The sequence below is a fragment of the Sus scrofa genome, chromosome 15, assembly GCF_054392235.1.
Source record: "Sus scrofa isolate SSC_HxYL_T2T_F1_AM1 chromosome 15, Sscrofa_HxYL_maternal_Yorkshire_Landrace_v2.0, whole genome shotgun sequence".
NCBI classification, from domain to species: Eukaryota; Metazoa; Chordata; class Mammalia; order Artiodactyla; family Suidae; genus Sus; species Sus scrofa.
In genome coordinates this window covers 30,281,288-30,307,067 of record NC_139397.1, presented here as the reverse complement: position 1 = coordinate 30,307,067, position 25,780 = coordinate 30,281,288, and the positions used below count along the sequence as shown (strand labels likewise).

Here is a 25,780-nt window from a genome sequence, read left to right as displayed (position 1 = left end):
CTGGCCCAGGAGGGAACTCCATATACCATGGGGTGGACAAAAAAGGGGAAAAAGAAAAGTGCTCAGCCTTATCCTTCCGAGGGTTTTTGATGACAACCTTGAATTAATTGTTCTTCTTTTTAAACTGGCTAGAATGGGAAACAAAGTGGCTTGAATAAAACTACACATTCTGCATAACGCAAAGCCCTCGGGTGGGTGTTTCCAGGATTGGTTAATAGAGCCGTACAGATACGGTACGCCACCAACGATCCAGCTTCCTTACATCTTCCAGGCATGTTGACTTGTCCGTTGGGGCTGGTTTCTCTCCTAGTTACTACAGTCCTGGGTGCCTGCAGGTGACAACATGCAGAAGCAGAAAGGGAAACCTCTCTGCAGTGTGGCTTTTCCAGAAGTTCCCAAGAGATCTCACTTCTCTGGACTAGAATTATATTACATGTCTCTGCCTAAAGAGATTATTGGATAGAGAGCATGAGAGCACTGCAATTGGTTAAAGTAACCAATATTCACCATCTTGAGGAGTTCCTGTCATGGCGCAGCAGAAGCGAATCTGACTAGAAACCATGAGGTTGCAGGTTCGATCCCTGGCCTCGCTCAAGTGGGTTAAGGACCCGGCATTGCAGTGAGCTGTGGTGTAGGTAACACGCAGCTCGGGTCCCATGTTGCCGTGGCTGTGGTATAGGCTGGCAGCAACAGCTCCGATTTGACCCCTAGCCTGGGAACCTCCCTATGCAACGAGTGCGGCCCTAAAAAGACAAAAGACCAAAAAAAAAAAAAAAAAAAAAAATTCACCCATTTGAGATGGGAAAGGACACAGGCAGGGCCTCTGAAGGACAAGGCCATTTGGAAGAGGGTCAATAAAAGCAAGGTTGTTTGCAGAGAAGGGATAGGTTAAGGTAAGCGACCAAGAGTCTGTCACATTCACTTCTACCTGTTCAGTGCTCAGTGTCGTGCTGAGCACAGGACAGCGGTCAACCAGCAAGTGTTTATGGAAGGGAGGGAGTGAAGGTGGGCCAATGGATGGGCCATGATCTCTTAATTTTTAACCCCTTCCTTCCTTCTTACTGCCACTCCTCTCATTTAACCCTTTAGCATTCACTCCTCATAACTTCAGTAGCCTCCCAGCTGGTCAGTATACCTGTGTTATCAAACCCAGATCCTTGAGCCTACACAGTAACACTAGACAAACTGAAATGGAGTTTGGAATAGAGAAATGCTTTTTGCAGGGCAAGCAAGGGAACGAGCAGCTAGTACTCAGAAGAACTGAACTCCCCAGTGGTTGTCAGGAAAAAGCGCTTTTTTTTTTCTTTTCTTTTTTTTGTCTTTTTAGGGCTGAACCTGTGGCATATGGAAATTCCCAGGCTAGGGATCAAATCAGAGCTGCAGCTGCTGGCCTACACCACAGCCACAGCTATGCAGGATCTGAGATGTGTCTGCGACCTACACCACAGTTCCCAGCAATGCTGGGTCCTTAACCCACTGAGCGAGGCCAGGGATCAAACCTGCATTCTCACAGATACTAGTGGGTTTTGTTACTGCTGAGCCACAGCAGGAACTCCAGGGAAGAGATTTTAAAGGCAGAATATGAAGTGAGGACTGCAGGGTGTGTGACTATTCTGATGGATGGTGGTAAGGTAACAGGGCAGTTGTCCAGGAGTCTTGTGCTCAGCATGAAGTTACTGTTCTCCATCTGGGTGGGGGCCTTAGTTCTTGTGGAAGAACTCAAAAGCATATTGTCAAAATATCCCTTGAGTAGGAAATAGGACTCTGCTTTATCACTGCACTATTTTTTTTTTTTTTTTTTTTTGGCCTGCAGAAGTCCCTGAGCCAGAGACCAAGCCCATACCCCAGCAGTGATCTGAGCCACAGCAGTGACAACACTAGATCCTTAACCCACTGAGCCACCAGGGAACTCCTCACTAGTCTATTTTGTGTCTATTTTTCCTTTGTTCTGCATTTCCTCCTTTCCCTAATAAGTGACTGTTAGAATCTGCCCTTTGGAACTCAGGGAATGTCTAGGAGCCTGAAGCCTTTTTCTTACAAACGAGAAACAGGGAACACAGAAAGGCTTTTATACCCAGGAGGGCCCCACAGGGTCCTATTTGTTTTCACTTGCCTCATGTTTTCCTTGCCCCTCTTTCACTCATCTGTCTAAATGCTATGCACACTTCACCCATAAAGACTTACCTGGTTACTCACATCTACTGAGATAAAAATAACAGCAATAACATGTAAGCTTATTGAACACTTATATGTAGGCACTGTACTAAATGTTTATAATGCTTGAAGTTAAAATAACCCAACTCGGAGTTCCCGTCTTGGCTCAGCAGAAACAAATCTGATTAGTATCCATGAGGACACAGGTTCAATTCCTGGCCTTGCTCAGTGGGTTAAGGATCTGGCATTGCCCTAAGCTGTGGGGTAGGTCGCAGATGAGGCTTGGATCTGGTGTCGCTGTGGCTGTGGCATAGAACATTCGCTACAGCTCTGATTCCACTCCTAGCCTGGGAACCTCCATATGCTGCTGGCGTGGCCCTAAAAAGACAAAAGAAAAAAAAAAAAAAAAGAGCCATTTTGAGTTTATTTTTGTGGTGTGAGGGTGTGATCTAGTTTCACTGATTTGCATGCAGCTGTCCAGGTTTCCCAGCAATTCTTGCTGAAAAGACTTTTCCATTTTATGTTCTTGCCTCCTTTGTTAAAGATTAGTTGACCATAGGTTTCTGGGTTCTCTATTCTGTTCCATTTGTCTGTAGGTCTGTTTTGGTACCAGTACCACACTGTCTTGATTACTGTGGCTTTTTAATATTGCCTGAAGTTTGGGAGAGTTATGCCTCTTGCTTGGTTTTTGTTCCTCAGAATTGCTCTGGCAATTCTGGGTCTTTTGTGCTTCCATATAAATTTTGTATTGTTTGTTCTGGTTCTGTGAAAAATGTCATGGTTCATTTGATAGGGATTGCATTGAATCTGTAATCGCTTTGGGTAGTATGGGCATTTTTACAATATTAATTTTTCCAACCCAGGAACATGGAATATCTCTCCATTTCTTTACATCCTCTTTAATTTCCTTGATTAATGTTTTATAGTTCTCAGCATGTAAGTCTTTCACCTCCTTGGTCAGGTGTATAACCAGGTATTTGATTTTGGGGGGGTGCAATTTTAAAAGGCGTTGTATTTCTGTATTCCTTTTCTAACATTTCATTGTTAGTATACACAAATGCTACTGATTTCTGAATGTTAATCTTATATCCTGCTACTTTGCTGAATTTGTTGATCAGTTCAAGTAGGTTTGGGGTTGAGTCCTTAGGGTTTTCTATATAGTATCATGTCATCTGCCTACAGTGACAGTATTACCTCTTCTCTTCCTATTTGGATGCCTTTTATTTCTTTTGTTTGTCTGATTGCTGTGGCTGGGACTTCCATTACCATGTTGAATAACAATGGTGAAAGTGGGCATCCCTGTCTTGTTCCAGATTTTAGTGGGAAGGCTTTCAGCTTTTCTCCATTGAGTATTATATTTGCTGTGGGTTTGTCGTAAATGGCTTTGATTATGATAAGGAATGTCCCCTCTATGCCCACTTTGGTAAGAGTTTTTATCATGAATGGATGTTGGAGTTTGTCAAATGCTTTTTCTGCATCTATTGAGATGATCATGTAGCTGAAAGACTTAAATATAAGACAAGACACCATCAAACTCCTGGAAGAGAATATAGGAAAATCATTTGCTGACATCAACCTTACAAATGTTTTCTCAGGTCAATCTCCCAAAGCAATAGAAATAAAAGCAAAAATAAACCAATGGGACCTCATCAAATTGACAAGCTTTTGCACAGCAAAGGAAACCACAAAAAAAACCCAAAAAGACAACTTACAGAATGGGAGAAAATAGTTTCAAATGATGCAACTGACACGGGCTTAATCTCTAAAATACATAAGCAACTTATACAACTCAACAGCAAAAAAGCCAACAACCCAATGGAAAAATGGGCGAAAGACCGGAATAAACATTTCTCCAAGATATACAGATGGCCAACAAGCACATGAACAAATGTTCAACATCCCTGATTATTAGAGAAATGCAAATCAAAACTACCATGAGATACCACCTCACACCAGTCAGGATGGCCATCATTAATAAGTCCACAAATAACAAGTGCCGGAGGGGGTGTGGAGAAAAGGGAACCCTCCCACACTGTTGGTGGGAATGTAAACTGGTACAACCACTATGGAAAACAGTATGGAAGTACCTTAGAAAACTATATATAGAACTACCATATGATCCAGCAATCCCACTCTTGGGTATATATCCAGACAAAATTTTCCTTGAAAAAGACACATGCACCCATATGTTGACTGCAGCACTAGTCACAATAGCCAAGACATGGAAACAACTTAAATGTCCATTGACAGATGACTGGATTAGGAAGACGTGGTATATATATACAATGGAATACTACTCAGCCATAAAAATGAATGAAATCATGCCATTTGCAGCTACATGGATGGAACTAGAGACTCTCATACTGAGTGAAGTCAGTCAGAAAGAGAAAGACAAATACCATATGATATCACTTATATCTGGAGTCTAATATACAGCGCAAATGAACTTTTCCACAGAAAAGAAAATCATGGATTTGGAGAATAGACTTGTGGTTGCCTGGGGGAGGGGGAAGGAGTGGGATGGATTGGGAACTTGGGGTTAATGGGTACAAACTATTGCTTTTGGAGTGGATTAGCAATGAGATCCTGCTGTGTGTAGCACTGAGAACTATGTCTTGCCACTTATGATGGAGCATGATATTGGGAGAAAAAAGAATGTATACATGTATGTGTAACTGGGTCACCATGCTGTACAGTAGAAAAAAATTGTATTGAAGAAGAAACAATAAAAAAAAAAACCCTCAAAGGAGTTAAAGCAGCCAAGGAAATGTATTGGCTCACTGTAATTGAAAAGAACATGGGTATATGCTTCAGGCATTGCTGGATCCAGGAGCTCTGCAATATCCTCAGAATAAACTATCTTTATCTGTAAACTCTCCTATCCTGTGTTGGCTTTGTAAGCAGATAGGGTAGGGGGCTCTGGAGAAAGAGAATCAGCTATGGCTTTCTTGATGAGCCATTTTAGACCTAAGCCTTTTCTTTTTTTTTTTTTTTTTTAATGGCCACACCTATGGCATATGGAAGTTCCCAAGCTAGGGGCTGAATTGGAGCTGTAGCTGCTGCCTGTGCCACAGCCACAGCAATATCAAACCCAAGCTGTGCTGCAACCTACACCACAGCTTGCGGCAATGCCAGATCCTTAACCCACTGAGTGTGGTTGGCCAACTGGAATAGTCCTTAATGCCTTACTGGAGCTAGAGGTCCACTAGCATGTTGTGTATGCTGAGCAGCCATAGGCTCTGCCCCAAGCTCTGCTGAAGCCACAATGGGGCTGCTTCATCATCCCCTTGAAGACCACAACATTGTCCTTCTTCATCAGCATGTCCAACTGCTCCACCAAGGTGCTGCCCCCCGGCGCTGGGACCCACCCATCCCCCAACGCTCACCCAGCACCTGGGCAAGACAGCCTGAGCCTTCCAGGTAACAGCTTTAAAGAGACAGACACTTTCCACTAGCTGACAAGATAGCCACCTGCAGACCCAGCTTAGATCCTATTCTCTTGGCAACATCAATGAAAGAGAATAGTTCTTTTCCACTAATTCCTACAAAAATCCTGAAGTCAATTTTCACTGGTGTGGCTTGGGTAAGGGCCCTCACTGAACTATCTTCATGGCCAGAAAGAAATGGGTTGACCATTCCTGGCCCAGAAAACAGGGCAGAACCCCCAGATCACATGGACTAAGAGTGACCACCACCCACACTCCCCCCCCCAAAAAAAGGAAGACTGACATTCTGTGATCACAGGTGGAGGAACGGCCACTGAACTGGAAGATGATACATCCCAAGTAATATTTCATTCTTAACCCACTGCCATCAATATCACAAGCTACCTTTTAGTGAAGCTTGGGGAGATTAAATAACAAATGTCATTTGATCAGGTTTAGAACTCTGGAGACTGTGCCCTGAATTCTCTGCCCATCTCTTAATTGCATATAATAGTTTATACTGAACTATATGACTTGGTTTTGGTCATATACTGTCAAGTGTTGTTGGTTATCTTTGCAAATATTTTATTCCAATTTCTGAAACTGTACTATCCAAAATGGTAGCTACTAGCTACCATAATATTATAGTAGGTATTATCTTACTAGTAATTTAATTGAAATCAATTAAAATTAAATAAAATAGGAGTTCCTGTCATGGCTCAGTGGTAATGAATCCAACTAATATCCATGAGGATTCAGGTTCGATCCCTAGCTTCACTCAGTGGGTTAAGGATCCAGTGTTGCTGTGGCTGTGGTGTAGGATGGTGGCTACAGCTCCAATTTGCCCCTTAGCCTGAGAACTTCCATATACAGCAGGTGTGGCCCTAAGAAGATGTTAATAAATAAATAAATAAAATTCAGGGAGTTCCTTGGTGGCTCAGTGGCTTAAGGATCTGGCCTTATCTCTGCTGTGGCTCTGGTTATTACTGTACCACAGGTTCAATATCTGGCCTGGGAATTCCTGCATGCTGTGGGCATGGCCAAAAACAAAAAAGGAAAACAAAAAAAAAAAAAAAAAAAAGAAATTCGGTTCCTAAGTTGCACTAGCCTCGTTTCAGATGTTCAAAAGCCACCTGACTTTTTGCTGTCCAAAATCCTATCACCTTCCAGGTCTTCCACTGACTCTTACCTACCTACCTCTCCAGGCTTACCTGGCACTTGCTCCCTTCCTTCCTAGACTCTAGTCACTTTGGACTTCCCTAAATTCCCCAAATATGCCATGCTGTCTGGTCTCTGGGTTCTCTCAAGTGGTAAGACAGACACTAGGATTCTCATCTGTGGCAGAGATTGCTTAGTTTTTCAGCAAACTGTAGTAGGAGGGGTGTGTCTCTCTTCCTTGGCCTGTGCCAGACTAGGTTTTCCAGCCCCCTGCACTCTGAAGGCCCAGTGTCTGAGTTTCAGCCAATGAAATGTGAGCAGAAATGATGCATTCCCTTCTTGCTTGGTCCCAAACACCTCCTAAGAAATTCTCCCTGCTCTCGCTTATCAGAGTGGAGGTGTTGCCGAAAGTTGGCCTCTGTCCACTGGTGCTGAATAGAAACATGGTGACAGAGTTTGGGGTGAAGGAGGAAAAAAATAGCTTTATTGCTTTGCCAGGCAAAGAAGACCACAGCAGGCTAATGCTCTAAAGACTGTGTCCTCCTTTGGGAGATGTTAGCAAGCGGTTTTATAGTTTGGGAGTAGAAAATAGGGCCATAAATAATGGATCAGGGTAGATGCAAGCTTTCCTTCCTCTTCAGGGTTGGTGTTTAGTGGCCCCAGGACTGGTTCTGGTGGTCCTCCTTTTTGTTTTTTGGTTTGCTTGTTGGTAGTTTTAGTTCTGCAGAAAGATATTATAATATCCCTTGACCCAGCCCCAAGGCTGCACTATTGTTTCTTGACTGCTCCTCCCTGTTGTCTGCATCCCCTCCCTTCCCTGGTCATCAGCTGTTTGAACCTGCCCTTTGGAAACTCAGGGGAGGTCATGGAGGCTGGAGCTTGTTCCCTAAAAATAAGAAATTGAAGACACAGAAAGCCTTGTGTGCCCAGGAGACCCACAGGGCCCTGTTAGTTTTCAGGGGCTAGAAACCAGCAGTAATCAGTATCACCAGAGAGCCTGGCCCAAATACAGAATCTCATGTCCCACTCCAAGCTGATTTGAATCAGAATCTGCACCTGCACAAGCTCTCCAGGTGATCTGTAGACACTGAAGCTTGCTTGTTGGCTGCCTGTGGAGGGTGTCCTATCTCCAGGACACCCTCCCAAAGGATGAGAAGATTTAAGACTTCTTGATTGACTTGATGGAGCTGAACCCCTTGCACCAACACCCCCTTACACCTCTGACTGGCATTCATCTGTGAGGTGAGTGAACAATAAACCTTGTGTTTAGCCATTTTGAATTTGAAGATTTCTTTTTCCCACATGTAACTTACCCTCTGCCTGGAACAACGATTCTTTCCAACCTCCAACTTCTGTTCACGTGTACTCTCACTTCAGATCTCACTTCAAATAGTTCCATCAGGATATGGGTTCGAGCCCTGGCCTCACTCAAGGTTAAGGATCCAGTGTCACCGCAAACTTCAGTGTAGGTCACAGACATCTGTGGCTTGGATCTTCCATTGCCATGGCTGTGGTGTTGCCCTCACGTGCAGCTCTGATTTGACCCCTAACCTGGGAACTTCATATGCCATGAATGTGGGTATAAAAAAAGAAAAACAAAACTTTCTTCCTTCAGGTAGTCTGCTCTCCTTCCAGAATTCCCTAATTCAATTCTCCAGACTAAGGCATTGATGCCAGTAGTAGCTCTAGTACTATCCCATAATTTCTCTTCAAAGCATTACTCACAATGATAATTATATGAGTAATTGGCCAATTAGTTGCTTAATGTTTTCTATCCATCAGTATGTAAACCTCAGGGCAGGAAAAACATCTACGGCTTTTGTTTACTAATACCTACCCAGCTCCTACAAGTACCTTTCTCAGTAAATATTTGTCTCCAGTGATTAAATGAAGAAATGATCTGGCTGAGTCAAATGCTTTGAATTCTGAAAGGCACCTATGTATTTTTCTCGAGCGTGGTTTTTGCAGGCAGGCAGAAATAATAGCTAACATTTGTAAAACAGTAAATTATTATGTGGCAAGCACTTGCTAAGCACGTATCCGGGTCCATATTTAACCATAACAGAGGCCCTAAGAGGTAAGTTCTATTATTACCCCACTTTACACTGAGACAACTGAAGTATCAGAAAGGTGAGGAGGAGTTCCTGTTGTGGCTCAGTGGGTTAAAAACCCAACTAGTGTACATGAGGGTACAGGTTCAATCCCTAGCCCTGCTCAGGAGGTTAACATTTCGGTTAACTCTGGCTTGGATCTGGCGTTTCTGTGGCTGCGGTGTAGGCCAGCAGCTGCAGCTCTGACTCAACCCCTAACCTAGGAACTTGCATATGCCACAGGTGCGGCCCTAGAAAGAGAGAGAAAAGAAAGTTCAGGAAATTTGCCCACCATCACCCAACTAGTAAGTTTGGGCTGCATACATGAAGTGGGCAACTGACCATGGCATAACTATTTAAGTTACTACCATAAGCCTTGCTGATAATGTAATGACTTTCATTAAAAAAAAAAAAAATTATGGAAGTGAGAGTTCCCGTCGTGGCTCAGCAGAAATGAATCTGACTAGTATCCATGAGGACGAAAGTTTGATCCTTGTCCTCATTCAGTGGGTTAGGGATCCAGCATTGCTGAGAGCTGTAGTGTAGTTCGAAGATGTGGCTCAGATCTGGCATTGCTGTGGCTGTGGTATAGACCAGTGGCGGTAGCTCCGATTAGACCCCTAGCCTGGGAACCTCTGTATGCCGCAGGTGTGACACCAAAAAACAAAAAAAAAAAACAAAAAAAAATTGAAGTATATTAGATTTAATGACTTCCATTTTTAAATTTAAAGAAGAGCACCATTCCATCTTTACTTCTGAAAATTCAGTTTGTGTAAGTGAAGGTTATAATATATTCAAATGGAGTTCCCGTCATGACGCAGCGGAAATGAATCTGACTAGGAATCATGAGGTTGCGGGTTCGATCCCTGGCCTTGCTTTCAGTGGGTTAAGGATCGGGCATTGCCGTGAGCTGTGGTGTAGACTGGTGGCTACAGCTCTGATTAGACCCCTAGCCTGGGAACCTCCATATGCCGCAGGTGCGGCAAAAGACAAAAGACAAAAATAATAATGATAATGATAATAATAATAATATATTCAAGTGGTTCTTCTCCCTGCCCCACCCCTTTTTTGCCAAACGTGAGGCATGTGGAAGTTTCTGAGACAGGAATCAAATCCATGCCATAGCAATGATCCGAGCCACTGCAGTGACAATGCCGGATCCTTAACTCACCGCACCACAAGAAACTCCTTTTTTTTTTTTTTTGTCTTTTTGCCATTTCTTTGGGCCGCTCCGCGGCATATGGAGGTTCCCAGGCCAAGGGTCGAATCGGAGCTGTAGCCACTGGCCTACGCCAGAGCCACAGCAACTCGGGATCTGAGCCGCGTCTGCAACCTACACCACAGCTCACGGCAACGCCAGTCAACCCACTGAGCAAGGGCAGGGACTGAACCCGCAACCTCATGGTTCCTAATCGGATTCGTTAACCACTGCGCCACGACGGGAACTCCTCCTCTCTTTTTTAAATTTCATTTGCATCCTTAAGCCTAATATAGTAATTAAAGCATTCTCCTTCTGATACATAGGTGAGTGATTATGCTTTCCATCATCACTTTATCTTTTTGACTCCCTTTTTCTCTCATGAAAAAGCGAGAACAGACTATTTTTTCCTTTACATTTTATTTATAAATAGTTTTCAATATGTAAGTCATACAGCCTCCTCTAGTGGTAAACAGGTGAAAGCTTCTGTGAAGCTTTTTCTAAAAAGCATGGTGTGGGATTCTATATTTCAAGATTCAGGAGGAAATACAATTTGGGGATTTCCCAACGTGGCTCAGCGGAGATGCATCTGATGAGTATCCTTGAGGACTGAGGTTCAATCCTTGGCCTTGCTCAGTGGGTCAGTGATCCAGCATTACCATGAGCTGTGGTGTAGGTCACAAACGTGGCTCGGCTCCTGTTGCTGTGGCTTTGGCGTAGGCCAGCATCTGTAACTTCGATTTTACCTCTAGCCTGGGAACTTCCATATGCCACAAGTGTGGCCCTAAAAAGCAAAAAAAAAAAAAAAAAAAAAAAAAAGAAAGAAAGAAATACTATTTGGTTTCTTTTTCAAGCATGATAAAGGCTGGCATTGAACCATCACCTTCTTATAAATATTGAAATATATTTGTGTGAGCAGAGTTAAGAATTGAGTTTATGATGGGTTTTTATCTGTGCAAATTAGAACAGAACCTTTGTAGTGGGGAAATTTTGGCCTCATGACAATAATAATTCATTCAGTCTGTAAAGGACACAGGTATTATGGGGGGTAGAAAATTAGGTAGAGTTGCTGCTTTTCATCCTTTGGAGGAAGGAAAACATAAACCCCTGAATTTAAATATACGTAAAATAAAATGTTCACAAGAGGAATTCCTGTGTGACTCAGCAGGTTAAGAACCTGACACAGTATCCGTGAGGATGGGGGTTTGATCCCTGGCCTCACTCGTGGGTTAAGGATCCTGTGTTGTCACAAGATGCAGCATAGGTCACCGATGTAGCTCAGATCCTGCATTGCTGGAGCTGTGGCGTAGACCGGTAGCTGCAGGTCCTATTCCACCCCTGGCCTGGGAACTTCCATGTGCGGCAGGTGCAGCCCTAAAAAACTAAGAAGAAAAAGAGAAAAAATGTTCACAAGATAAAATGGCAATGAGAAACTGCACACTTCTTCCAGATATGCCATTTTCCCTGACCAATTGCCTTTCAGTTTCTTGGTTGGAAGCTGGTATTGAGCAGGCTGGTGAGACATAGCCAACCTTGCTTGGATACTTAATGCCTGTACACACTCTGGTGCCAACTGAATGTGTACAGCAGGCAAACTCAGATGTTTGTACTTCTGGAGAGCGAGGGAAGCTAAGAAATGGGAGGGGCCACAGCAAACCAGAGTGCACATGGCTCTTACAAAACCTTGTGAATGAAGCCCAATAACGTTGGAATGCCAGTACAGCCCATCACAGGCTCCAGCACAAGTGCAGAACTAAAGAATCCTGAGATTCCACATAGCCAAGACATGGAGAGAGTTAAGGGACATGTGCTGGGTAAACAGCTGCAGGGCCTCTGCTGGAAAACCTGAAGAGGCACAGGGTGATGGGTCACAGAGGAGAACCAACAGATTTGAGAGGTAGAAGGCCAGAGGATTCAAGGTCAGCCAACTGGGAGGGCTCCCCCATCAGCCCACAACCACTGTGAACAACCTGTGTGTGTGTGTGTTTTAATTTTTTCTTTTCAAGGCTACATCTGCGGCATATGGAAATTCCCAGGCTAGGGGTCAAATAGGAGCTGCAGCTACCAGCCTACACCACAGCCCCAGCAATGCAGGATCCAAACTGTGTCTGTGAATTACACTGCAGCTTGTGGCATGGCCGGATCCTTAACCCACTAAGCAAGGCTAGGGATCCAGCCCGCATCCTCACAGATACTAGTCACATTCTTAACACTCTGAGCTACAATGGGAACTCCCAACAACCTCTGTCTCTGACGACAAGAAGGCAGACTGAGAATTCACACTGGAGTCTAGCAGGTGGGTTGGGCTCTTGTGCTGGGGGTTCTCCAAAAGGTCAGGGACACACCAACTGAAACCTGGCCTTCCTCTCCACTGCCTCTGGACCTGGTAATAGTTCTCATGTCTACAATCCCTCATAGAAGAGCTCATTGCAATGAAACTACTCTTTTTGCAACAAAGAAACCCATAAATCCTTGAAGCCCAAATCATGGGAAGTCTTTTTTTTTTTTGGCTGTACTCAATGCATGCAGAGGTTCCTGGGCCAGGACTGGAACCAGCACTGCAGCAGTAACCAGAGCCACAGCAGAAGCAACACCAGATCCTTAACCTGCTGGGCCACCTGGGAACTCCCCATGAGAAGCCTTCTTTTTTTTTTTTTTTTTTGTCTTTTCTAGAGCTGCACTTGCGGCATATGGATGTTCCCAGGCTAGCGGTCAAATCGGAGCTGTTGCTGCTGGCCTACACCACAGCCACAGCTCGGGATCCGAGCCAGGTTTGCAACCCACACCACAGTTCATGGCAACGCCGGATCCTTAACCCACTGAGCGAGGCCAGGGATTGAGCCCGAAACCTCATGGTTCCTAGTCAGATTCATTAACCACTGAGCCACGATGGGAACCTGGAAGTCTTTTATTTCTAGAATGAGGTAGGGTGGTAGGAAAGAACAGAATGTAACTTATTTCATAGTTTACCTCTTGCTCACTAATAAACAAACTTCAGTTTTGTGGTTCTGATTGTAAAATTGAGCTATAATTTGTCATCAGTGATTTAGGTCCATTTGAAAAGTAGGGCTGATACCCACTTCCTCTCTGTAATGCCCTATACAGGGCTCTTTCATTTTACTCAAACCAAAGTGTTATAGTCACTTCTTTATGTATTGGTTTCTCCCACTGACTACAGACTGTGAGCTTTTTGAGGGCAAATATACTACCTATTGTCAGTCAACAAAAAGTTGACTAAAAGGAGAAAATGCAAGAAGAACCAATGAACTAAAACAGAGATGGCAAAGAACCCAGCCTGGAGACTGAAGAGAACAGTCTTGTTGGCCCAGAGAGCTCAGGTGGGGACGTGGAAGATCGAACGCTGGAAAAGCTGGTTGGAGCGACATTGTAGAGGATTTTGAATGTAGAGCTACAGAATGTGTGTTTTATTTTTGGAGGCACTACAGGGGTTGTAAACATTTTTAAGGTGAATGAACATGCTGGGTTGGGGGGAGGTTGTTGATGTCGTTGTGTGGGATGGCCTGGAGCGAAGGCAGAAAGAGCAGTGAGGAAAGTTGTATGAATCCTTCAGGTAACTGGGGCTCTGTCTCATTTGTGTTCCCAGACTGAGATGTGCTTGTAGGAAGTTTGTTAAGGAGTAAACCACGTCTGTAAGAACATTGGTGTTGGTCAGATGCAGGGGTAACAGAGGCTTAGGATGGTCCTGGGAGGGGAGAGGGGCAGCTGGAGAAGGGAGGCTCTTCAGAGGCCAAAATGAGGCAAGGGTCCCAGGCCTTTGTGCCTTCAGCTGAGTGCACCTCTTGGAGGGCACGGCTCAGAGCCTTCAGCATCCAACACTCCCAACAGCTGGGGGAGTGAGCACCATGGTTCCGAAGCAGGGCTCTGGGTGGGGAGCATGTACCCACTACATTGAAATTAAAAGGATTTAGGAGTTCCTGTTGTAGTCCAGCAGGTTAAGGACCAGATGTTGTCTCTGTGAGGATGTGGGTCCACGGGTTCCCAGGCTAGGGGTTGAATTGAAGCCACGTCTGTGACCTACACCACAGCTCACAGCACCACTGTATCCTTAACCCACTGAGCAGGGCTAGGGAACCTGCATCCTCGTGGATACTACTCGGGTTCATTATCACTGAGCCACAATGGTAACTCCCTGTAGTAGGATTCTTAATCCACTGTGCCACAGCGGGCACTCCGCTTTCTTGTCCTGTGTAAATCCAGGTCTCCAGGTCATCAGTGCCTGTGCCCCAGGGGTTGGGTGATCACCAGAGAATATTACACAACTGGAAAAAATCAGGGCCCTCATTGTCACCTGGCCCTTGGTTCTATCTGGCACTCTGTGTCCCCCTCTGCCCTTGCCTTTCTTTTTGTTTTGTTTTGTTTTGTTGTTGTTGTTGTTGCTATTTCTTGGGCCGCTCCCGCGGCATATGGAGGTTCCCAGGCTAGGGGTTGAATCGGAGCTGTAGCCACTGGCCTACGCCGGAGCCACAGCAACGCGGGATCTGAGCCGCGTCTGCAACCTACACCACAGCTCACGGCAACGCCGGATCGTTAACCCACTGAGCAAGGGCAGGGACCGAACCCGCAACCTCATGGTTCCTAGTCGGATTCGTTAACCACTGCGCCACGACGGGAACTCCTGCCCTTGCCTTTCAACACTCATCAGATTTTTTCAGACCTTCCCCTTCCCTTACCATCCCTATCACTCTCAGCAAATGACTGCTCTTTCATAGGCCTCAGCCTTTAGATGAAAAGCTCAACTTACTGTCCTGAAACTTATAAACTTATTTATGTCTATAGTTGTTTTTCTCTCAAAAGGGTATCTCTGCCTGTACTCTGGATCCCCTCCCATCCCAGCTTGTTTAAAATTGTGGTGAATACAAGATGCAATAACCAACTTACAGGAGCCTAACCTGTGAGGACTGTTACTCCTTCATAAGACAATACTTGAGTCATCATGAAATGAATGCTTTCTATATTCCATTCCAGTATTCTCAACACTGTTCCTCTGGCCACAGCAGTACTAGGCATCATATGCACATAGCCAGTTCTAGCATAGAAGTGATGTATTTTCTTCCCCATCGCTCGTTCTCTTTCTTCTTCTTATTTTTTTTCTGGCCACACTCAAGGCATGTAGAAATTCCTGGGCCAGGGATAGAACCCATACTACAGCAGTAAGCAGAGCCACAGAAGTGACAATGTTGGATTCTTAACACATTGAGCCACCAGGGAACTCCTTCGTATCTCTTTATTTTTTTAAGGAAAACGTCTTGAAGTGCCCTCCCCACTTTCCTGCAACGTCCTACTGGCTGTAAGGAGAGGTTGAAAAACAAATATCTAGCAGTTTCCCCTCTCAGTGAAGGAACTCTGCCAGCAAGGAACAATAGGGGGCGTGGTGTAAGCGGGACTGTTGGGTGAGCTACTGGCAGAATTGGCCACATCTCCTATTCCCTCCAATAGCCATCGGTGCCTCCCTCTTTCCTGTGTATTCAATCTCTCCAAGACTAGCTCCTTTCCATCAATATTTAATTGTGTGCAAGTCTCTCCAATCTTTAAAAAGGCTGGCTTTCTCTGTCCAAATCCCTGTCCAGCTAATGTCCTTTCTCCTTCCTTCTCTTCACACTCTCTGATACCCCCTCCCAACCTTCCCTTACTCTTCAACCCATTGCCATCTGGCTTTCACACAGAAGATCCCATCAAGACCCCTCTTGCTAAGTTGATAACCACCTCCATGTTGCTAAAAACAATGGCTATTTGAAAATCTTATTTAACTTGACCCAATAGCAGCATTCAACACAGCAGCTTCTCACTCCTTTCTCAAAAATCTCTCTGCCCTTGGCTCCTTTGGTATCATATCCTTCCATTTTCCTCAACACATATAACTCCCCCTCCACCTCTCCTGAGTCTCCTTCACTGGTTTATACTTTTCTGCACAACACCATAAATGTTGGAGTTCTTTTTTTTTTTTTTAAGAGCCGCACCCATGGCATTATGGAAGTTCCCAGAGTAGGGGTTGAATTGGAGCTGCAGCTGCCAGCCTATGCCACAGCAACGCCAGATCCAAGCTGCGTCTGTGACCTACACCACAGCTCACGGCAACATCAGATCCTTAACCCACTGATCGGGGTAAGGGATCAAACCTGCGTCCTCATGGATACTAGTTGGATTCTTAATCGGCTGAGCCACAACGGGAATACCTATAGATGTTGGAGTTCTTAAGGCCTCAGTCATAACTCTTGTCTCACCTCATTTTGCATGCTCTGTGATGGCATTGAGAGCCTCAATTATCCCCTGTATATAGGGAAACTTCACATCCCTATCTCTAGGTAAGAACTATTTTCTGAGCTCCAAACCTGACATCAATCTGCCTACTTAATGCCTCATCCTAATGTCTCTCCAGCATGACGAATACATGTCTAATATTGAACTCACATCTTCATGCTCACCTCTCTAACTACCCGCTCTTCCTTCAATGGTCCAGATCTCACTACCGCCTTCTGTGCAACTTCTCAAGACAGAAACCCAAGATCTCTTCTTGATTCTTCCTTCTTCAAATTCCATAGCTAATCAATCAACAAAACCTATTGCATCTGCCTTCAAAATTTTCACAAGTATCCACTACTCCCTTATATGTGGACAGTGGGCTCTTAACAAGTCTCTTCACATTCAAACACTCCACCTTCAGTGCAATCCATTTAAATTGCAGCACAGCTGGGAGTTCCTGTTGTGGTGTAGTGGAAACGAATTCAACTAGTATCCATGAGGATGCAGGTTCAATCCCAGGCCTTACTCAGTGGGTTGGGGATCTGGCGTTTCTGTGAGCTGTGGTGTTGGTCACAGACATGGCTTGGATCTGGTGGTGTTGTGGCTATGGCTGTGGCCAGCAGCTGTAGCTCTGATTCGACCCCTAGCCTAGGAACTTCCATATGCCACAGGTGAGGCCCTAAAAAACAAAAAACAAACAAAAAACCCAAAACAAACAAAAAAAATTTACAAAAAAATAAAAACACAACTCATATGTGTAACTCCTCTGTTTAAATTTCTTCAGCAGTTTTCTACAATTCTTAGAAAAACATCTGCAATCCTGAAAATGACTTTCAAGGCCCTGGATGAGCTAACTTGCTCTCCTTTCAGCTTCATTTACACCATACATCATTTTGTATGTTTTAGTTACCCTGGACATTTTCCAGTTCTTCAAGGGTACTGGTCTCATTTGCTTCAGAGCTTTCATCTGCTGTTCTCTCTACCTGGAGTAATCTTGTCTTTCACCTGGCTGGATTTCCCTTCACATGTCATTTCCTCTAGAAGGCCTTTTCTCAACCTGCCATCCATGTTTGGTCACATGATTACATTTCTGATGAATTTCCCCTCTTGTATTCATCATCACTTACAGTTCAAGGTCTGTCTTCCTCTTTTAGACTATGCAGTCACAAAGACATGGCCTCCATCTGCTTGCCTCATCTCCTTATCAATGCCAGGTACAGGGCCTAGTTCATAGCAGGTAAGCAATACATAATTGATGAATAAGTGAAAGGCTATGAATGATTCTTCTCTCTCTCTCTTTTTTTTTTTTTTTTTGTCTTTTTAGGGCCCCACCCATAGCATATGGAAGTTTCCAGGCTAGGAGTTGAGTCAGAGCTGTAGCTGCTGGCCTACACCACAGCCACAGCAACATGGGATCCGAGCCATGTCTGGGACCTACATCACAGCTCAAGACAACATGGGATCCTTAACTCACTGAGTGAGCCCCAGGGATCAAATCCACACCCTCATGGATACTAGTCAGGTTTGTTACTGCTGAGCCACAGCAGGAACTCTCCTAATAGTTAATTCTAACACTAGGAATAATTAATCGTTCCACTGCAAGGGTATATACATTAATCGAATTTTAAGGAATCCATTTAAAGTTGATGTTAAAGATCAACTCTAACTCTTCCTGAGCAACAGTGTCCTATATAAGCAGCAACTATCTGTAAGATTACTGTCTATAATCAGCATTATGTTTGTTTATAATAACACTATATGTGAGGCCTGGTTGGAAAAAAGTAAATAAAAATTGGAATGTTAGCTATTTTTAGGTTAAATATTTGTAGAAAATGGGTATTTTCGGATGTAGCCCCTCCTTAGCCCTGCAAAGATTGTCAAATGGTTGTACTGCTGGAGAAGAAATTTAAGTCATGTAGAATGTACAATATAAGAGCGTATGCAACTGTAAATAAACCATACATGCCTTTAGCCAATAGTTATTAGAGACCATATACTTTCATGAAAGTATTAAATATGGATCGGTTTTCATTTTAATGACAACCTACCAGAAAGTGCCATATCTTGATTATAATACATTATCACATATTGTCATAAACAAAATTCTTCTTTTGTAGTACAATGAAAAGTAGCTGGAAAATAAATCATTATCTATTCTCTGGCTTCAACTTACTGTAGAAAGCAACTGTGGCAACAGCATAGCTAAGTGTTATGAGGTTTGAAACGATCTCTAACCAATGACTAGGAAATTACTCAAGGTCTGCATCGAACCAATACCTCCCCTGTACCACACTCTGTATGGTATTACAAAAGGTTCTTTTCTTCAAGGTTGAGCTGATAAATTAAGATCAAAAGAAATCAAAGCCTTGTCGTGAATCCCCACAAAGCCCACTTAGTCCCTTACCCAGAGACACCCACGCTATCTCACAATGGTCACTAATAGTAATACAGAATTACATCGTCCCAAAGGCAGGGTTCCACTCAGGGCGGGGACGATTTCCTCCACTTTCAAGGTCTCAATAAAGCCAAGAATGGCATCTCTCGGCGAGAAGCACTACTTCTCCTCTTTATAGATTGTGAAGTGACTCACTACCGCCCCTTTAGCGGTGCGCGAGAAACCAGTTATATTTTCCACAGAGTTAAAGGGACCTAGCCTAAGAAGCCTACAATTCCCATCATGCCTTAGGAAGGCGCCGCCGACGCGCCTTAGCTACTAGTCATCCTTCCTACTACCTCCGTCCACTTCCGGGACTGCCGGGCCTGCGGCCTTGTAGGATAGCGCACCCACCGACTTGCCAACAAGACAAGTCACCGGGGTGCCTAGACGACGGCGACGTGTGGTGTCACGTGTCGCGGGGCGCTCCTCGTCTGCGCGCTTGCGCGCGTCCCAGAGGGCCTCTGACCGGCTTGCGCGCCTGTGCGGGGCCGGAGGCGGGGGGCGGACCAGCTGCGGCTGCGGAGGCCGCGGGGCCCGAGGACGGAGAGGGCGGGGTCAGCTCCGGGACCGCGGCGACAACACACCAAACGAGCGATAGGGCCCGAGGGCAACGATGCTGTGGTTTCAGGGCGCCATTCCGGCCGCCATCGCATCAGCCAAGAGGAGCGGCGCGGTCTTCGTGGTGTTCGTGGCAGGTGAAAGAGGCGAGGGCCCGAGATGTGGCCGGGTCATTCCCCACCCCGCCCCGGCCTACGTCCAACCCCAGAAGCCCCCTGCCTTTCGTCCTCCTGCTGAGGGGCCCGGCCTGTCGGTGCTGACTGGCTTCTCAGCGCCTCCCCCGTCCGTTTGGAGCTCACCGGGCTTTGCCCCCACCACCGGCTTCTCCCGGCCTTGTCCGGAGAGCGCGCCTAGCCCCGCCGTCACCTCTCTGTGCGGGGCGAGGGGAAGAGCGGAGCAGGCCCTCGCCCGCCCTGCCCCGCAGCTCCCCGCCGAGCCTTACTCCGGGCCGCCTGCGGAGTTGTTGCTCACAGACCCCCACCGCCCCCGTTGGAGATTTCTGTCTCCGAGGACCCGCTTCGGGAAACTTTAAAGCCGCTGTCATTAGTGTTGAGGTGCGGGGAGAGACAGGCCATTAGCCAGGCAGGCAGTTTGTAACTAGTTGTGGACTGCCAGGAAGAAAGCTGTGTCATAGGTAATCCACAAAGAGAAACCACCTGATGTCACGTTCCTGAGACGCAAACTTTTCAGGTCTCTATAGGTTTGACTTTTTAAACAATGTTATGGGGGGGGGTGGAGAATCTAATCTTTTTCTTATTTTAACCATTTGTTTAGAAGAAGTAGATACAGAGGCTTTGGCTATCTTTGTTGTCTTCCTAGTTTCATAGCTGCAGTTTCAGGTGTACTGACTCATTTATCCTAAGTTGCTCTGGGATTTATTACTGAAATCTTCTATTTTTCAGTAAACAGATGCTTCTGTGGTTTTGTTGATCCTCATTATGTAAACCAAGTCAGTGTTTGTGACTACCGTTAATTCGAGGTGTATTATTTCAACTATTTGTGTTTAATAGCAGTTTGGTCATTATTAACTCATGACTTGGGAAAATAGATAATAGCCCTATAGCTTTATGCACTACAGTGAAGACGAAGTTGCTGAAACGTGAGTTTCACTTAACATTAAAGTTGGAATTTCAGATTGTTTTAAATTCTGCTAAAATTTTAGTGCAGTGCTATTAATTAGAAGAACTTGGGTAGTTTAGATTCTCTTATGCTGTTTTTGTTTGTTTTTGGCGGCGCTTGTGGCATGTGAAAGTTCCAGGGCCAGGGGTCAAACCCCTGCCAGACCACAGTGTGACAATGCCAGATCCTTACCCTCTAGTCCACCAGGGAACTTACACTATTATCCTGTGTTAGTGTTGTATTTCACATAAATGTCATAAACGTATAAGGAATTAAGTGGATAAATAGGAAAAGGAAAATTAAATGATACTTAGTATGCTTTAAGAGAACAGTTACGTTTTGTGACATTTTATGTTGTGTTTTCCCATATAATCTCAATTGATCCTTGCAGTTGGTGGAACAAGATTATACCTATTTTATAGACAAGGAAATATATTCACAGTAAAGTGATATGTAAGAGGGTCAGAAAAAGAATTTATATCTTTTGACAGATTTTATTTTTTAGCAACTTCAAAAAAAGAGTATCTTTTTTGTTTCTGAAAGAAAAAACCGAACAGTTGTAGACTCTAGGTAGTTAATGAAATTAGTGTACAAATCAGGAAACCTAGGATTATAGTAGTCATATTTTTAAGTGAAAAACGCTTTTTTGGGGGGTCTATTTTGGGGCTGCACCCGAAGCATATGGAGGTTCCCAGGCTAGGGGTCAAATCTAAGCTACAGCTGCTGGCCTACACCATAGCCACAGCAACTGCAGATCCGAGCTGCATCTGCAAACTACCCCACAGCTCACAGCAACACCAGATCCTTAATGCACTGAGCAAGGCCAAGGATCAAACCTGTGTCCTCATGGATGCTTGTCAGATTAGTTTCCACTGAGGGAGATGGGAACTCTGAAAAACACATTTGATGGTGTCCAAATGTTCCTAGGAGGCACTTTTGGGTTAACCAGTTTTGTTTGTTTGTTTGTTTTTACTTTTTTTTAGGGCTGCACCGTGGCATATGGAAGTTCCCAGGCTAGGGGTCGAATTGGAACTGTAGCTGCTGGCCTACACCACAGCAGCGTCAGGTCTGATCCGCACCTTCGACCTACACCACAGCTCACGGCAATGCCGGATCCTTAACCCACTGACCAAGGCCAGGGATTGAACCTGCATCCTCATGGATGCTAGTCAGATTTGTTTCCCCTGAGCCATGGGAACTCCAGGTTAACCAGTTAATTTGAAAGAAGAAATAGTAGATTTAATTAGTGGAAATTTGGACACCCATTTGTAAATAGTAGTCCTAATTATTACAATAGAAATATAGTTATAGGTCTTTGGGGTTTTGTGTGTGTGTGTGTGTGTGTATATATATATATATATATATATATATATGAGTTAATAATGACTAATTCCCAATTGCTTTAATGACTGTTGAACATTTGCAGAAAGACCCTTGGCAATCTGTCAAAGGAGTCTCTTCCTTGACCCATTCAAAATATTGTTAGTTTTTCTAGAGTTTTAGGATGTAATCTCCAAAACCAGGTAGAGTTAGTGTCACTTCAGGAATATGTAGACAGTGGAGTCATGAAACTGCTACACTTATTGGTGACTTAGACCTTTGTTCATGACTTTGAAGATTACAGTGAAAACTCATGATTTTCTTAGATATCACACCTTAACAATAATATTCCAACTCTGGAAAATTAAAAAGATATCTTTATAGTTGGAAGGAGTGGTCTTAAGTGTATACTTTATATAACCATTCAAGCGGGAAACATTTTTAGGTAGTTTTTATTTAGTGAAATTTTCATGGATAAAGTGTAAGAATTTTGATGTTAAGAGACTGCAGTGATTAGTGCCAGTCAAGTTAACAAAGATTTTTTACAGTGTTATAGTTTTGTAAATTGAAAGAAATAAAACTGAAAACGATTTTTTTTTTTTTTTTAATCTTATGGCCACACCTGCAGCATATAGAAGTTCCTGGGCCAAGGATCGAATCTGAGCCAAAGTTTCTGCTTATGCTGCAGCTATGGCATCGCCAGATCCTTTAACCCACCATGTGTGGCTGGGGATCAAATCCTGCACCTCTGCACTGACCCGAGCCACTACAGTCAGATTCCTTTTTTTTTTCTTTTTTCTTTTGTTGTTGTTTTAGGGCCACACCCAAGGCATGTGGAGGTTCCCAGGCTAGAGGTCAAATCAGAGCTGTAGCTGCTGGCCTGCAGTCAGATTCTTAACCCACTGCACCATGGGGAGAACTCCAAAAAAGATTTTGATTCTGTTCTTAGGAAGGTAGAATAATCTGACAAGAATCTTGAAGCAAAGGTGTCACTTCACTGACTTGTTGCGAGTTGGCTAAAATTTCCTTGACCAACACCATTTAATGCCTTTTTTTCATTAAAAGAGACCACAAAAGGAGTTCCCGTCATGGCTCAGAGGAAACGAATCCACGAGGCGTAGGTTCAATCCCTGGCCTTGCCCAGTGGGTTAAGAATCTGGCATTGCCGTGAGCTGTGATATAGGTCACAGATGTGGCCTGGATCCCGAGTTGCTGTGGCTGTGGTGTAGGCCGGCAGCTGTAGGTCCAATTTGACCCTTAGCCTGGGAACTTCCATATGCCATGGGTACAGCCCTTAAAAAAGAGAGAGAGAGACCAGAAAACCTTTAGTTTTTGACTAGCTGAGTTTTCCTAGATTGAAATTCCTGGTTGAATGGTCTGCAGCTTTTTGCTTTAGAGTTTGTACTATTTAACTGGCTTTCACTATATATATATATATATTTTTTTTGTCTAGGACCTCACTTGAGGCATATGGAGGTTCCCAGGCTAGCAGTCTAATCAGAGCTGTAGCTGCTGGCCTACACCACAGCCACAGCAACTCGGGGTCTGAGCTACATCTGTGACCTACACCACAGCTCATGGTAATACTGGATCTTTAACCCACTGAGCGAGGCCAGGGATCGAACCTGCAACCTTGTGGTTCCTAGTTCATTCATTAACCACTGAGCCATTCATTAACCACTGAGCCATGGTGGGAACTCCAACTAGCTTTCACTTTGGATACTAACTGATACCACCAAGATGGTAAATTTTTCTCCTAAAATCATAGGCCCACCTAACTCCGCATCATAGTTCATAATTTCATTAGAAATAAGGAACTGGGGGTTCCCTTCTGGCACAAGAATAAGGATTTGATGTCACTGCAGTGGCCTGGGTTGCTGTCATAGAGTGGGTTGGAGCCTTGGCCCAGGAACTTATACATGCCGTGGGCATAGCCCCCCCCCTTCCAAAGCAAGAAACTAAAGACACTGTTGTTGGCAATTTTTTTTTTTTTAAGGGCTATACTCAAGGCATATGGAGGTTCCCAGGCTAGGGGTCCAGTCAGAGCTGTAACTGCCGGCCTACGCCACAGCCACAACAACTCAGGGTCCGAGCCGCATCCGCGACCTACACCACAGCTCACAGCAATGCCAGATTCCTAACCCACTGAACGAGGCCAGGGATCAGACCTGTGTCTTCATGGATATTAGTCAGATTCGTTTCCACTGGGCCACAATGGGAACTCTCTTTTTGGAATTTTTAGATTTTTAGTTACACTGAGGGTATATCCTTTGTTTTATTATAGCCCAATGCCTAGCACAGTGTAAATGTGGAACAAAGTAGTAAATGTAGGAAAGAATGAATAAAAAGAATCATGCCTTAGAGTTCCCCTTGTGGCACAGTGGGTTAAGGACCTGGCATTGTCACTGCAGCAGCTTGGGTGTGGTGTTCTATCCCTGTGGTGTGGGTTCTATCCCTGGCCCAGGAACTTTCACATGCTGTGGGTGCTGCCCAAGAGAGAAAAAAAAGAATCACTCCTCACAGGCTTCTCTACGAAATGGTTGTAGTATGAATGTTCCTCAGTAGCTATTCTCAAGGTTGATAATCGTGTCATTTACTTGGAATTTTTCATCTCTCCTCACCCCATAGTGTCTGAAGATGTGCTTAAGGTGATCTCACTGCAGATAGTAGATTCCTGTCTGCTGCTTCAACATCTAGGAGTTTGCTAATGGGCATTCTTTTAATGTTGGTCTGGGATGCATTCTAGTCCCTGTTTACTTTTCCATGCCCAGTTTTCTCAAGCCCCTTATTACTGATATTCCTGGGTTTCACTTCACAACCAGTCAATCAATCAATCAATAAAATGCTTTGAGCTGTGGAGCATTAGTCAAATATTGTAGGTATGCCATGGTACTATCCCAGAAATTTAGCTATTCATTCCACAAAATACTTATTGAGAGCCTGCTATATGCCAGATACTTACTGTATGTCAGGTTCTATTGTAGCCGTTTGAGTTATATCAGCAAATAAAAAGGAAAACAATTCTTGTCCTCATGGTGCATGCATGCATTTTAGTGGAGGGAGACATACAACAAACGCTGAACATAATAAGTGTTACAGAAAAAAAGGCAGGAAATGAGGGAGCTTTGGGAATATCTGAAAAGTATAATTTTAAAGTAGTGCTTAGGGAAGGCTTTATTGAGAAGATAACATTTGAACAAAGACTTAAGGGAGATGGGAGTTAACCATGTAGGTATCTGTGAGGAGGAATATTCCTGGCAGAGGAATCGACTAGTAGAAAAACCTTAAAGCAAGAGTGTCTTTCATATTTGAGGAATAGGAAGGAAAGGGACATCAAGAAAGTAAAAGGAAATGAGCTCAGAGAGGCAACTGAATGCCTGAGGCCATGAGTAGGTTTTTGGCTTTGAATTTGAGGGAAATAGAGAGCTATAGTAGGATTTTGATCAGAGTTGATACCTGACTTTATTTTAATTTTACTTATTTATTGTCTTTTTAGTGCCGCACCCACAGCACATGGAGGTTCCCAGGCTAGGGTTTGAATTGAGGCTACAGCTGCCGGCCTACACCATAGCCACAGTAACGCCAGATCTGAGCTGCGTCTGCGACCTACACCACAGCTCATGGCAATGCTGGATCCTTAACCCACTGAGCGAGGCCAGGGATCCAGCCTGCGACCTCATGGTTCTTAGTTGGATTCGTTTCCACTGTGCCATGATGGGAACTCCAATATAATCTGACTTTTTAAAGAAAGATGCTGTGTTAAGAAAAATTCAGCGGGGAGACCAATTAGGAGGCTGTTGTAATCACTTATGTGAGAGTATGATAGCTTAGATCAGGGTGGCAGCAGTGAGGGTGGTAAGACATAGTTACACTCTGGATATATTTTGGAGATAGCATCAACTGAAGGCAAGAATAACTGAAATTTTTGGCCTCAGAACTGAAAGGATGGTGTTGCTATTAACAGATAACTGAGATAGGGAACCTAAGTGTGGATTAAATTGGGAAAGGGAGTCACCCATGGGAAGAGTAGGTATTAGAAGGATTTTTTTTTTTTTTTTTT

The 25,780-nt window shown here is 44.3% G+C and overlaps 1 protein-coding gene across 4 annotated transcripts in view; it reads left to right on the top strand.

Moving 5' to 3' along the window:
- The first annotated feature begins 19,274 nt into the window (after positions 1-19,274).
- Positions 19,275-25,780, top strand: part of UBXN4 (UBX domain protein 4) — a 44,180-nt gene continuing 37,674 nt past the window's right edge. For 2 of the 4 annotated variants that reach the window (XM_085001338.1, XM_005654160.4), the window contains exon 1: positions 19,275-19,418. Coding sequence is in view for 1 of the 4 variants with exons in the window: in XM_005654160.4 (XP_005654217.2) it covers positions 19,337-19,418 (82 nt within the window). In the remaining 3 variants the exon portion in view is untranslated. Of the gene's footprint in view, positions 19,972-25,780 lie in introns of all 4 variants that reach the window. The other 2 variants (XM_021074795.2, XM_085001340.1) reach the window with 2 other exon arrangements.